The following is a 15,333-nucleotide window of genomic DNA, read 5'->3' on the forward strand; positions in this document are numbered from 1 at the left end:
CCGATGAGGATTACTGTGTCATGTTGCTTCCTGACTCCTCTGACATCATGACAGCTATTATAAATGAACTGGTTAAATCAGGTTGTACTCTGGGAAAAGCTGACAACACCATCTTTGACCAAATTAGACACTGGTTTAATGGTGTATTTGGAAACGTGATGGGTAAGGTTCCTGTCTGCCATGATTGTTCCACTCCTGGTAGGACAACTGTGTTTTGCTGTTGCTTTATGTATAAAAAAGTGCTTAGCTAGAAAGATTGTTGAACATTTGGGGATTATGGGACACATGTATGTTGGGGTGGTCACAAGAAGGGAGCAAACTTACCTAATTTGGTAGAGGGAAGATATGGGAGACACTAGAGTTTGTCATGAATATATGGGTCAACTGAGAGAAGAGTATAGTGATGTCACGAGTCCGACCGAGGGTGTTTCCCTTTCCCGGGCAGGTGGCGCTCGGCGGTCGTCGTCACCGGCCTATTAGCTGCCACTGATTGTTTTTCCTTCCCCTCCTTGTATGTTGAGTGGTAGCACCTGTGAATGTGTAATTAGTTTGTCTTTATTAGACAGCCGGCCCGCCTGGTTGTTGTGCGGGATTATTTCATTGTAAACTTTCGGCTCTGTGGTATAGGCACGTTGTGTCCCATTTGTACATTTTGATTCCCTGTGTTTTGGGAACGTAACGTTTTTGTGAGCACCCTGTGGTGCATTGGTGCGATTAAAGGACGCGCAGCATTGAACTCTCTGTCTCCTGCATTTGACTCCACACCCACGACACCCGGAGCATTACAGAATCCCGCACCTATCAAATTGATGGAGTCAGCAGGAGCAGCAGCCAACCCTCTCCCATCGATGGAGGAACGGGTTCTCCACCACACCACCGTCCTTCATCGGATCGGATCCGCGATGGATCAAGTGATGGAGAGAATGGACAGATGGGAGAGGAGTGGGCTCCTCTCTCCACCTTCGGCACCCACGGTTCCGGACTCCCCATCTCCCGACTCCAGCACCCTCCGTCTGACGTTACCGAGGGCTTATGATGGAGCGGCGGCGGGTTGCCAGGGGTTTCTGCTCCAGCTGGAGCTATACCTGGCCACCGTCAGACCCACTCCCTCAGGAGAAGAGAGGGTGAGTGTCCTCATCTCCTGCCTCACGGGTCGTGCCCTGGAATGGGCGAACGCGGTCTGGAATGGTCCAGACTCAGCGCGGGAGCACTACCCAGAGTTTTCCCGTCGCTTCCGCGCCGTGTTTGATCACCCTCTAGACGGCCGAGCGGCGGGAGAACGACTATTTCACCTCAGGCAGGAGAGGAGGAGCGCCCAGGATTACGCGCTGGAGTTCCGGACCTTGGCAGCCGGATCTGGGTGGAACGACAGGGCTCTCATGGACCACTACAGGTGTAGTCTCCGAGAGGATGTCCGCCGGGAGTTAGCGTGTCGGGACACCACTCTGTCACTGGATCAGCTGATTGACATGTCCATTCGACTGGATAATCTGCTGGCTGCCCGCGGGCGTTCAGAGAGGGTCCTGTGCGTTCCACCACCCAGCCCCTCCGCTCCCATTCCGATGGAGTTGGGAGGGGCTGCGCCGAGGGGTACCGGAGGAGGAGGCCTTCCCTGCACCAACTGTGGTCGGAGAGGACACACGTCTGATCGGTGCTGGGGGGGTCCGTCTGGGAGTAGAGATGGCAGGCGGAACGCTTCTCGGTCACCCCAGGTGAGTCAGCATCAAACTCACCCAGAACCCCCTGTTGGCCACATGTTTGTCTTAACTTTTTTCCTTCGCTTTTTTCCCTCTTCCCAGCATAGGGCGCTCGTCGATTCAGGCGCAGCTGGGAACTTTATGGATCGCGGACTCGCCCTTAAGTTAGGGGTTCCGCTGGTGCCGATAGATTCTCCTTTCCCCGTGCACTCCCTAGATAGCCGGCCATTAGGGTCAGGGATGGTCAGGGAGACCACGGTCCCACTGGACATGGTGACGCAGGGGAATCATAGGGAGCGTATCAGTTTCTTTATTATTGACTCGCCTGCGTTTCCAGTGGTGCTGGGGACTCCCTGGCTGGCCCGGCACAATCCTAAAATTTTGTGGAAACAGGGGGTTCTCCAGGGGTGGTCAGAGGAGTGTTCTGGAAGGTGTTTGGGAGTTTCCATCGGTGCCACGTCGGTGGAGAGTCCAGACCAGGGTTCCACGGTGTGCATTCCCCCCGAGTATGCCGATTTGGCAATCGCTTTCAGTAAAGTGAAAGCGACTAAATTACCACCTTATCGACCGGGAAGGGATTGTACGATAGATCTCCAGGTAGACGCTGCGCTTCCCAAGAGTCACGTGTACCCGCTGTCCCAGGAGGAGACGTTGGCAATGGAGACATATGTCACGGAGGCGCTGGGACAGGGGTACATTCGGTCCTCCATTTCACCCGTCTCCTCAAGTTTCTTTTTTGTGAGGAAAAAGGAGGGAGGCTTGCGTCCGTGTATCGATTATAGAGGTCTAAACCCCATCACAGTGGGGTATAGTTACCCTCTACCTCTCATCGCTACGGCGGTGGAATCGTTCCACGGAGCGCAGTTCTTCACAAAACTGGATCTCAGGAGCGCGTATAGTTTGGTGCGTATTCGGAAGGGAGACGAGTGGAAAACCGCATTTAGTACTACATCAGGCCACTATGAGTACCTCGTCATGCCGTATGGGTTAAAGAATGCTCCAGCCGTTTTCCAATCCTTTGTAGACGAGATTCTCAGGGACCTGTGCGGGCAGGGAGTGGTGGCTTATATCGATGACATTCTGATCTACTCGGCCACTCACACCGCGCATGTGTCTCTGGTGCGCAAGGTGCTTGGTAGACTGCTGGAGCATGACCTATACGTCAAGGCTGAGAAATGCGTGTTCTCTAAACGAGCCGTCTCTTTTCTGGGATATCGCATTTCCACCTCGGGGGTAGTGATGGAGGGTGACCGCATTAGGGCCGTGCGTAATTGGCCGACTCCGACCACGGTAAAGGAGGTGCAGCGTTTTCTGGGTTTTGCCAACTACTACCGGAGGTTTATCCGGGGTTTTGGCCAGGTAGCGGCTCCCATCACCTCACGGCTGAAGGGGGGCCCGGTGCGTTTGCAGTGGTCAGCAGAGGCGGACGGAGCATTCAACAAGTTGAAGGCGCTGTTTACTGATGCGCCCGTGTTGGCGCATCCGGACCCCTCTCTAGCATTCATAGTGGAGGTGGACGCGTCCGAGGCTGGGGTGGGTGCCGTGCTATCACAGCGCTCGGGTACGCCACCAAAACTCCGACCCTGCGCTTTCTTCTCAAGGAAGCTCAGCCCAGCGGAGCGTAACTATGATGTGGGGGACCGGGAGTTGCTAGCGGTGGTTAGAGCTCTGAAGGTGTGGAGACACTGGCTTGAGGGGGCTAAACACCCCTTTCTCATCTGGACCGACCACCAGAATCTGGAGTATATTCGGGCAGCTAGGAGACTTAACCCACGTCAGGCAAGGTGGGCCATGTTCTTCACCCGGTTCCGATTTACTTTGTCTTATAGACCGGGCTCCCAGAACGTGAAGGCTGACGCACTGTCCCGCCTTTATGACACGGAGGATGGGTCCACCGAACCTACTCCCATCCTTCCCGCATCGAAGCTGGTAGCCCCAGTGGTATGGGAGGTGGACTCGGACATCGAGCGGGCGTTACGGGCTGAACCCGCGCCTTCTCAGTGTCCAGCGGGGCGAAGGTACGTGCCGCTTGGTGTTCGGGACAAACTGATTCGGTGGGCTCACGTTCTACCCTCCTCGGGTCACCCTGGGGTGACGAGGACAGTGGGGAGCCTTCAGGGGAGGTATTGGTGGCCTACGTTGGCTAAGGACGTTAAGGGTTATGTCTCCTCCTGTTCAGTGTGCGCTCAGAGTAAGGCTCCTAGGCACCTTCCTAGAGGGAAGCTACAACCCCTCCCTGTTCCACAGCGGCCATGGTCACATCTGTCCATAGATTTCCTAACCGATCTCCCGCCGTCTCAGGGGAACACCACGGTTCTGGTGATTGTGGATCGGTTCTCTAAGTCCTGCCGTCTCCTCCCGTTGCCCGGTATCCCTACAGCCCTACAGACTGCGGAGGCGTTATTCACCCATGTCTTCCGGCACTACGGGGTGCCGGAGGACATCGTTTCTGATCGGGGCCCCCAATTCACGTCTCGGGTATGGAGAGCGTTCATGGAACGTTTGGGGGTCTCTGTCAGCCTGACCTCCGGTTATCACCCCGAGAGTAATGGGCAGGTGGAGAGAGTGAACCAGGAGGTGGGTAGGTTTCTGCGGTCGTATTGCCAGGATCGGCCAGGGGAGTGGGCACGATACATTCCCTGGGCTGAAATGGCTCAGAACTCACTACGCCACTCCTCTACTAACGTGTCCCCTTTTCAGTGTGTGTTGGGGTACCAGCCGGTCCTGGCACCATGGCATCCGAGCCAGACCGAGGCTCCTGCGGTGGAGGAATGGGTACAGCGCTCCAAGGAGACCTGGAGGGCCGTCCAGGAATCTCTACGACAAGCGAGTGGACGGCAGAAGAGGAGTGCTGACCGCCACCGCAGTGAGGCCCCCGTGTTTGTACCGGGGGACAGGGTCTGGCTCTCGACCCGAAACCTACCTCTCCGCTTGCCCTGCCGGAAGCTGGGTCCGCAGTGTGTAGGGCCCTTTAAAGTCCTGAGGAGGATAAACGAGGTGTGTTATCGATTACAACTCCCTTCCTATTATCGTATTAACCCCTCGTTTCATGTGTCTCTCCTCAGGCCGGTGGTAGCTGGTCCCCTGCAGGACAGTGAGGTACCGGAGGTCCCTCCCCCCCCGCTGGACATCGAGGGGTCCCCGGCGTACACGATCCGGGCCATTCTGGACTCAAGACGCCGGGTGAGGGGCCTGCAGTACCTCGTGGACTGGGAGGGGTACGGTCCGGAGGAGAGGTGCTGGGTACCGGTGGGGGACATCTTGGATCCCTCCATGTTGAGGGATTTCCATCGCCTCCATCCGGATCGCCCTGCGCCTCGTCCTCCGGGGCGACCTCGAGGCCGGTGTCGGCGCGCTGCGGGAGCCACGCGTCAGGGGGGGGGTACTGTCACGAGTCCGACCGAGGGTGTTTCCCTTTCCCGGGCAGGTGGCGCTCGGCGGTCGTCGTCACCGGCCTATTAGCTGCCACTGATTGTTTTTCCTTCCCCTCCTTGTATGTTGAGTGGTAGCACCTGTGAATGTGTAATTAGTTTGTCTTTATTAGACAGCCGGCCCGCCTGGTTGTTGTGCGGGATTATTTCATTGTAAACTTTCGGCTCTGTGGTATAGGCACGTTGTGTCCCATTTGTACATTTTGATTCCCTGTGTTTTGGGAACGTAACGTTTTTGTGAGCACCCTGTGGTGCATTGGTGCGATTAAAGGACGCGCAGCATTGAACTCTCTGTCTCCTGCATTTGACTCCACACCCACGACACCCGGAGCATTACAAGTGATAGGAGAAACTATGCTAAAGTGGATTTTAGTGTGTTAGACTTACAGTAACAGGTGTAAACCTTTGTCATGACGTTGGCCTTTTTGGGTATAGCAAGCCCATCCCCCTCTCCCTTCCTCCCCCTTTGCCTCCTTCAACTAGGCTGCTGTGGTCAGAGGTCATAAATTCCTGAGAAGACCTCATGGACACACAGTTATAGAGAGTAGTTTTTCATGGAGACAAAGGAAATCCTTCCACCTCACAGAACTTGAGGTACGAACAAATTTCATGTTCCGGAGAAAGTGTAAAAGATCGGTGAAGAATCCAGCTACGAACTGGTCCGTTTGTCACGACTTGGGAAGTTCATGGGAGACGGTGTGGCCACATTACCATAACGTTGTTTATATAATAGCCCCAGATATAAGGTTTACATCTAATTGTTGTATAAGATGAATGAGTGAGTATGATACAGTTTACACAATTTTACAATGTGATATTGGACTGTTTAATGAAGGAAAACTCAAAAAGGGAATTGGATTTGAACTAAATCAGAGGACCGCCCCTGAGCCTAGTTAGGGTCAGACATCCTGGGACAGCCCTTTCCTGCCATTCTGAATAAAACCCAACTTTGAGAAATTATCACCAGACCATGTTTTTCTCCATTAGGAGGGAAACAAAGGTTGTTGACCAAGCTTACCTCAATTACGAGATGGCTAAAGGTGTAGACCATTGCTGAATCTTTTTAACCATACCACGTGGTTAAACTCTTAGACTATCGATACCGACAGAATAAGAACAAGTCTTTGATATTAATTACTAGTCTGCAGCTGGAATTCGGTATCATTGAACCCGAAGAACGACAACCGACGAAACATCCATTCGATAACAAATGTCACATTGAACTATCCCCTCTAACCAAGACAGAGAGAGAGAGGGAGAGAGACGGACAATTCTATAAAATAAAGACTTTTCACCACCGATCAAGACGACACACTGAGCATAAATATATATATATTGATTGCAATTGTTCCCGAATGAGTGAGCGTTCATGTGTAAAGGATTAGCATTTCAATTGTTATAATTATTAACTCTGTAGTGAGTTCTTAAGTCGACCCCCACTTCTCTCTTGTCTAACAAGACTCCATGCCGATTCAGCCCACTAGGGCACATTTTCCTATCATTTCATGTAAACACATTTACCATGTTTTTTGTTTGTTTATGCATTTCTGTGAATTACTTAGTTAGTAATAAATAAATGATTTAAGACAATTGATGTATGGATGACTCATAGTGAAGACTGGGTTCGTGCAGATAACCAACAATTTATAAATAAATCATTAATCAGAAGACTATTGATCAGATATGAAAATATCTGAAAGGTTATATTGGGAAATTATAACTTTGTAATCTGAATACTTTCCTTGGTGCCCCGACTTCCTAGTTAATTACAGTTACATGATTATTCAGTTTAATCGCGTAATACTAATTACAGGAATCTTTGATAAAAACTAAGTCTTCAATTTAATGATAGTAAAGACACAACAACTTTCTAGGATAGAGGAAGGCATGAGGGCACCTTTTGGATGGATGTGGGTATGCAGTGAAAAGGGGTATCTCATTTTACCTCCTGGATGGGGGGGGGGGTGTTGTTATTTGGGGAGAACAGAAATTATACATGTTAAGAATTCCGGTCACCGATCCTTTCAATGTGACAGGTAAAACCAACTCTGGGGTACTGCAGCGTGCCAAACGACTCATCCCAGAAAATCAGGAAGCCTATGATCCTGTCCTACAGCCGCGTGAGATTTTGGTATGTCTATCATACCCTCCTGGGGTGTGGCTGTCCTAGGAAAGTGGGTGAACAATTTAACCTACTCTTTCCAGGCCCATATGAATTTAACAATCAGAGGATTTAGCCAACTCTCATTAGATGTCTAAAATCTGAAAGCAGTCGTCAGCCGCCATGAGTTGGCTTTAGATTATCTTTTGGCAAAGGAAGGAGGACACTGTAATGCACTAGGTATTATTGATCCTGAAAATTGTGTTATGCTCCTCCCTGACTCCACTGAGAATATGACTGCAATAACTGATAAGATTGCTGATCTTATCTTAACTGTCTCAAAATCTGAAAAATCTGTTTTTTGACAAAATTGGTGACTGGTTTAATGCTAAATTTGGAAATGTGGGAAAAGTTGTGTTGACTTTGTTTTCATTGTTTTCTCCTATATTTGTAGGAGGTTTGGTGATTTTGGTTACTGTTTATATTTGTAAGAAAATGACTGTAACTGCTCTTGAACATGCTGGAATGATGGTGTTGTTGGAAGTTGATACAAATCGTGCTGAAGGGGGTACTGGTGCATTTCTGGTTTCTCTTTAATCCCATTGTTTATTCAACTTGTGTGGTTTTTCCCAGGAATCAAGAGGAAATGGGAGTATAGCCAGACTCACCCACCCCCACCAGCATTCCAGGAATCTCAGGAGTTGTTTCTCCTTTTAGAAGGCCATCCCTGGATCTGGGGGTTTTGCCTAATCTATTTGATTTCAGAGGAAAATATTATGATTGAAGGTGTGAGACTAATTAGTCTCAAAGGAGGAAATGAAGGGGGTTCACCTAGGGGTCATGATAGGGGCTGTACCAAATGTTTGATGTATTATAATAATTGATTATGCGTATGTTGTATTAATAGAAGGCCCCACCCTCCTTACATTTATAGGGTCCGAGACTACAGATTAACAATATATATACATTATGAGGTTTAATATTGTTTCACAGTACTTTTCTAGGCTCTCTGCCTCTTATGAAGAAAATGTCTGAGAAATGTGTGACTGACTGTGAAGACAGAACTCTGCAAGGGAGTGTAAGAGATAAGAGATTAGTCAGACATTCCACTATAAATCAACTTGGATATTTACTGCTAAGCTTTTAGATAGCTATATAAACAAGAGTTAATGTTGAGTAGGCATGGTTTTGGCCTCATGAGTAAAGGATAATGACGTAGGCTGTGACATCACTAGGGCTGGACTTTGGGGTTAATAAAATAACTTGGGACCTTTTCTTTGATGCAGAACTTACTCGGAAACATGCGTTATGTTCCTGTTGTCAACTTCTGTCTGCAATTGCATTAATAAAGGTTTTGAATGATTTAATTAAATATATTGTCATAATGCTAATTTCACCAATGAGCCAAGGAACCCCAACAGCAGCATCATGTTCTGGGTACCATTGTCCCCGGCAGGGACTGGGGAGCATTACACAATTACACACGTTTATGCCAAAAACAAAACAGAATGGCTTTCCAATAGGTGTTGTGTGTTTCTGACTGGTTTATTCTCATTCCTGACTTAAATCTTAATGAAAATCTGTGAAAAGGTTTGAATACTGCTGTTCAACAATTCCCAAACAAAATTATTAGCTTGAGTAATTCTGACAAAAACCATGGATATGTTGCCCTAAGAGTTGTGCAAGGTTGGTAGAATCTTATTCACAATTATTCACAGCTGCAATGGCTGCCAAAAGTGCTTCCACTAATTATTAACTCTGGGATAGAGTTAGTCTTCTGACTAGCTTGGAAAGACAGTACCGTGCAGTATCGAAGAGCCCTTACTGCTGCTCGATCGTCCTATTTTTCCAACTTAATTGAGGAAAATAAGTACAATCCAACATTTATTTTTGATACTGTCGCAAAGCTAACTAAAAAGCAGCATTCCCCAAGTGAGGATGGCTTTCACTTCAGCAGTCATAAATTCATGAACTTCTTTGAGGAAATGATCATGATTATTAGAAAGCAAATTACGGACTCCTCTTTAAATCTAGGTATTCCTTCAAAGCTCAGTTGTCCTGAGTCTGCACAAGTCTGCCAGGACCTAGGATCAAGAGAGACACTCAAGTGTTTTAGTACTATATCTCTTGACACAATGATGAAAATAATCATGGCCTCTAAACCTTCAAGCTGCATACTGGACCCTATTCCAACTAAACTACTGAAAGAGCTGCTTCCTGTGCTTGGCCCTCCTATGTTGAACATAATAAACGGCTCTCTATCCACCGGATGTGTACCAAACTCACTAAAAGTGGCAGTAATAACGCCTCTCTTGAAAAAGCCAAACCTTGACCCAGAAAATATAAAAAACTATCAGCCTACATCAAATCTTCCATTCCTCTCAAAAATTATAGAAAAGGCTGTTGCGCAGCAACTCACTGCCTTCCTGAAGACAACAATGTATACGAAATGCTTCAGTCTGGTTTTAGACCCCATCATAGCACTGAGACTGCACTTGTGAATGTGGTAAATTACCTTTTAATGGCATCAGACCGAGGCTCTGCATCTGTCCTCGTGCTCCTAGACCTTAGTGCTGCTTTTGATACCATCGATCACCACATTCTTTTGGAGAGATTGGAAACCCAAATTGGTCTACACGGAAAGATATCAGTTTGTCTCTGTGAATGGCTTGTCCTCTGACAAATCAACTGTAAATTTTGGTGTTCCTCAAGGTTCCGTTTTAGGACCACTATTGTTTTCACTATATATTTTACCTCTTGGGGATGTCATTCGAAAACATAATGTTAACTTTCACTGCCATGCGGATGACACACAGCTGTACATTTCAATGAAACATGGTGAAGCCCCAAAATTGCCCTCGCTAGAAGCCTGTGTTTCAGACAAAAGGAAGTGGATGGCTGCAAACTTTCTACTTTTAAACTCGGACAAAACAGAGATGCTTGTTCTAGGTCCCAAGAAACAAAGAGATCTTCTGTTGAATCTGACAATTAATCTTAATGGTTGTACAGTCCTCTCAAATAAAACTGTGAAGGACCTTGGCGTTACTCTGGACCCTGATCTCTTTTGACGAACATATCAATACTGTTTCAAGGACAGCTTTTTTCCATCTACGTAACATTGCAAAAATTAGAAACTTTCTGTCCAAAAATTATGCAGAAAAATTAATCCATGCTTTTTTTACTTCTAGGTTAGACTACTGCAATGCTCTACTTTCCGGCTACCCGGATAAAGTACTAAATAAACTTCAGTTAGTGCTAAATACGGCTGCTCGAATCCTGACTAGAACCAAAAAATTGGATCATATTACTCCAGTGGCTTCCTCCCTACACTGTCTTCCTGTCAAGGCAAGGGCTGATTTCAAGCTTTTACTGCTAACCTACAAAGCATTACATGGGCTTGCTCCTACCTACAGTATCTCTCTGATTTGGTCCTGCCGTACGTACCTACACGTACGCTACGGTCACAAGACGCAGGCCTCCTAATTGTCCCTAGAATTTCTAAGCAAACAGCTGGAGGCAGCGCTTTCTCCTATAGAGCTCCATTTTTATGGAATGGTCTGCCTACCCATGTGAGAGACGCAAACTCGGTCTCAACCTTTAAGTCTTTACTGAATACTCATCTCTTCAGTGGGTCATATGATTGAGTGTAGTCTGGCCCAGGAGCGTGAAGGTGAACGGAAAGGCTCTGGAGCAACGAACCGCCCTTGCTGTCTCTGCCTGGCCGGTTCCCCTCTTTCCACTGGGATTCTCTGCCTCTAACCCTATTACAGGGGCTGAGTCACTGGCTTACTGGTGCTCTTTCATGCTGTTCCTAGGAGGGGTGCGTCACTTGAGTGGGTTGAGTCACTGATGTGATCTTCCTGTCTGGGTTGGCGTCCCCCCCTTGGGTTGTGCCGTGGCGGAGATCTTTGTGGGCTATACTCGGCCTTGTCTCAGGATGGTAAGTTGGTGGTTGAAGATATCCCTCTAGTGGTGTGGGGGCTGTGCTTTGGCAAAGTGGGTGGGGCTATATCCTTCCTGTTTGGCCCTGTCCGGGGGTATCATCGGATGGGGCCACAGTGTCTCCTGACCCCTCCTGTCTCAGCCTACAGTATTTATGCTGCAGTAGTTTATGTGTCGGGGGGCTAGGGTCAGTCAGTTATATCTGGAGTACTTCTCCTGTCTTATCCAGTGTCCTGTGTGAATTTATGTATGCTCTCTCTAATTCTCTCTTTCTTTCTCTCTCTCGGAGGACCTGAGCCCTAGGACCATGCCTCAGGACTACCTGGCATGATGACTCCTTGCTGTCCCCTGGCCGTGCTGCTGCTCCAGTTTCAACTGTTCTGCCTGCGGCTATGGAACCCTGACCTGTTCACTGGACGTGCTGGTCATTTATGAACATTTGAACATCTTGGCCATATTCTGTTATAATCTCCACCCTGCACAGCCAGAAGAGGACTGGCCACCCCTCATAGCCTGGTTCCTCTCTAGGTTTCTTCCTAGGTTTTGGCCTTTCTAGGGAGTTTTTCCTAGCCAACGTGCTTCAACACCTGCATTGCTTGCTGTTTGGGGTTTTAGGCTGGGTTTCTGTCCAGCACTTTGAGATATCAGCTGATGTACGAAGGGCTATATAAATAAATTTGATTTGATCAATGAAGACATTTTAATTTCCTATTTTGTATTAATTTGGAACATTTCCTATAAAATGTTTTTTTAGATCGGTAGGAAAAATACATTTTTTTTATTTTATTTTAGGGCAGCGTAATGTGAAGGCTGTGCAATGGGTGTAGAGACTTTTACTAGCGACTGTGTTATTAATGCAGAAATAACGCAAATAAACCACATACCTGATAATCAGCCAAAGTTGGGGTGTACAGTCTGCAATCAAATGATTCCTGGTAAGAGAGAAAATAACAGGCTACAACACAGATAATGTAAACACAAAAACAAACAGTCAAAAAGTCATGTGATTGTGTGCTGATGTTGATTCTACAGCGTGCTGAATTGTATTCCATCATAGACTCAGTGTACATAACATTAGGAACACCTGCTCTTTCACAGCTTTCACCTGGGTTCACCTGGTCAGTCTATGATTCGTTATTGATGTCACTTGTTAAATACACTTCAATCGTGGTAGTCGGTGCCAGGCGCACCGGTTTGAGTGTGTCAAAACTTGCAATGCTGCTGGGTTTTTCACACTCAACAGTTTCCCGTGTGTATCAAAAATGGGCCACCACCAAAAGGACATCCAGCCAACTGGACACAACTGTGGGAAGCATTGGAATCAACATGGGCTGGAATCCCTGTGAAATGCTTTCAACACCTTGTAGAGTCCCTGCCCCGACGAATTGAGTCTATTCTGAGGGGAAAAGGGGGTGCAAATATTTGGAAGGTGTTCCTAATGTTTAGTAAACTCAGTGTTTGAGGTAATATGAAAAACAAGTAGAGAAAAAAAATGAAAACATCTGGATACCATCTTGTGAACTTCCTCAATGCATTTTCGCACAATTCCGGGAAGTTCTTTACTGCACATGGATTTTCCATATGCCTGTTTCATTGTCATGGCGATGAAGAAGAGAAACCACAGCAAAAGGGCTAGAAGAGTGTCAGTCCTCTGTCTCCTCAGCATGGCATGGGCCCACTCTTTCACATGAGCTTTAGATCAGTAGAGAAGTAGCTTAAAATTAAGATAACTATTTTAAAATCCTCCATTGTTTTGGGATTCAGCATATTGTCCATGTCAATTGCAGCCTTCTTAGTGACACTACATCTCCTGTGTGTCCTGGGAAGAAGCAGTAGAGATGAGGCAAGACTCCAGCTATGTGCCTCCTTCTTAGCCAGTAGGCTCCCCACTTTTGGATGAGGGGTAAAACACTCTGTCTTCTATCTTCCTGGTGACTTGTTATGCAGCATCTCTCTTGTGTGTCCTGGAAAGCAGCGCAGCAGAAGAGATGAGGCAAGCCGTCAGCATCTGCCTCCTTTTTCTTGTCTAGGCTTCTCACTGTTGAGAGAGAGAGAGAGTAACTGTTTAAGTGAACAATGATTATGGAGAGAATATTACTGTCATTTATGTAAGCCATGTCATACATCATTCAGCGCTGATTATAAAAGATACTTTAAAAAAAAGTATTCTGTGCAATTCACATTTCAAATTGAAAAGTTCTAGAGAAATTACCTTTGTTTTGTATGGACGTATGCCTAATAGTAAGTCATTGTCAATTCTCATCTATGGTTACTTTGCTAACTGCTCACTGTCAATTAAGAACCGTCACCCCATGTTACATAGTATTGATTTCATACATACAATTAATTTGTATGCAAATGCAACTGGGGCCATGTAAATAATTGTTAGGCTACTCATTTTGAATCCACCGGTGGATTGAATACTACTGTATTTTAACACCAAGAAACTCATCCTTTAAAAATGAATTAAATATATGTCAATCTAGCAAACCAGGTAACTTTCTAAAGAATGTTTTGATTATTTTCTGGCTTGGTAGCTAGTCAGTTCAAATAATGATCATATCATAGCTGTCAACGTCTTAACTTTAGAAAATGTGTATTCATTATTCCAGGAAAATAAACGCACAACAAAATCATTACTCACAAGTTAATGGCGAGCTAATTACAGAAAACTGCTTGCAGTTGTGAGTGTGACGAAATAAAAGCAGGGTATTCTAATCGGGATGCTGGCCTTCTAGACAGAGTTGTAAAGAAAAAGACATAACTCAGATTGGCCAATAAAAAGAACAGACACTGGACAGAGGAAATCTGCATTGTTGGTTTGAGGCCAGTATCCAGGAGTCACGCTATTCTGTGAAGGGAGTAGTACACAGCGTTGTACGAGATCTTCAGTTGCTTGGCAATTTCTTGCATGGACTAGCCTTCATTTCTCAGAACAAGAATAGACTGACGAGTTTCAGAAGAAAGTGTTTTGTTTCTGACCATTTTGGGCCTGCAATCGAACCCACAAATGCTGATGCTCCAGATACTCAACTAGTCTATTGCTTTTTTAATCAGAACAACAGTTTTCAGATATGCAAAAAGGTTTTCAATTAGCCTTTTAAAATGATCAACTTGGATTAGCTAACACAACGTGCCATTGGAACACAGGATAATGGGTCTCTGTACACCTATGTAGATATTGCACAAAAATCTGCCCTTTCCAGATACAATAGTCAAGTACAACTGTATTTCCAGCTACAATAGTCAATGTCTACACTGTATTTCTGATCAATTTGATGCTATTTTAATGGACAAAAAATGTGCTTTACTTTAAAAACAAGGACATTTCTAAGTGACCCCAAACTTTTGAACGGTAGTGTACATATTAACTCCATTACCTTGACTAATCTGTCCCCCTGCACATTGACTCGGTTCCGGTACCCTCTGTATACAGCCTTGTTATTGTAATTTTTTATTTTTTTTTACTTGAGTTTATTTAGTAAATATTTTCTTAACTCTTATTTTTCTTAAAACTGCATTGTTGGTTAGGGGCTTGTAAATAAGCATTTCACGGTAAGGTCTACACAGTGGCGACCTGTCATTCAGGGCTGTTTTGAGCCCCACCTGTTTAGCAAAAACTATGTACAGTACCAGTCAAAAGTTTGGACATACCTACTCATTCCAGGGTCTTTCTTTATTTTTACTATTTACTACATTTTTAAATAATAGCGAAGACATCAAAACTATGAAATAAAACATATGGAATCATGTAGTAACCAAAAAAGTGTTAAACAAATCAAAATATTTGTTTATATTTGAGATTCTTCAAAGTAGCCACCCTTTGCCTTGATGACAGCTTTGCCCACTCTTGGCAAAAAATAAATAATAATAATTGTTGCCTGTTTGGATGTTGCAGGTGTTTCAGCCTAGCTCTGTGTTTTCTGTGGTGGTGAGGAGGCCAGCGGAAAATATGGGGCGTAGGGGTTGGTAATGTTCTCTAGTTGTGCCGTGATTGCAGTGTTCTGTCACTCATGGGGACAATACGTCACTGCAAAATCTACGGGGAGAGCTCGAAAATTCAAGCCCCTTGGGTGCTGCCATAGAGTTACGTTAGAAGTGCCCATCCAAGAAGGCTCAAGGTAATTGGCCACAGATAAAATTACGTCAAATCATGTTATAT

General features: G+C 46.1%; 1 protein-coding gene across 3 annotated transcripts in view; it reads right to left on the reverse strand.

Annotated features, from left to right (window-relative positions):
- Nucleotides 1-15,333, reverse strand: part of il15l (interleukin 15, like) — a 36,097-nt gene that overhangs the window by 14,626 nt on the left and 6,138 nt on the right. For 2 of the 3 annotated variants that reach the window (XM_036965409.1, XM_021587535.2), the window contains exons 2-3: nt 12,682-13,209; nt 12,056-12,103 (exon numbers count right to left, since the gene is read on the reverse strand). In XM_036965409.1, the coding sequence (XP_036821304.1) occupies nt 12,056-12,103; nt 12,682-12,837 (204 nt within the window). In that variant the 5' untranslated portion in view covers nt 12,838-13,209. Of the gene's footprint in view, nt 1-12,055; nt 12,356-12,681; nt 13,210-15,333 lie in introns of those variants that run through there. The other variant, XR_005040048.1, reaches the window with a different exon arrangement.

Source organism: Oncorhynchus mykiss, chromosome 27 (assembly GCF_013265735.2).
Source record: "Oncorhynchus mykiss isolate Arlee chromosome 27, USDA_OmykA_1.1, whole genome shotgun sequence".
Lineage (NCBI taxonomy): Eukaryota > Metazoa > Chordata > Actinopteri > Salmoniformes > Salmonidae > Oncorhynchus > Oncorhynchus mykiss.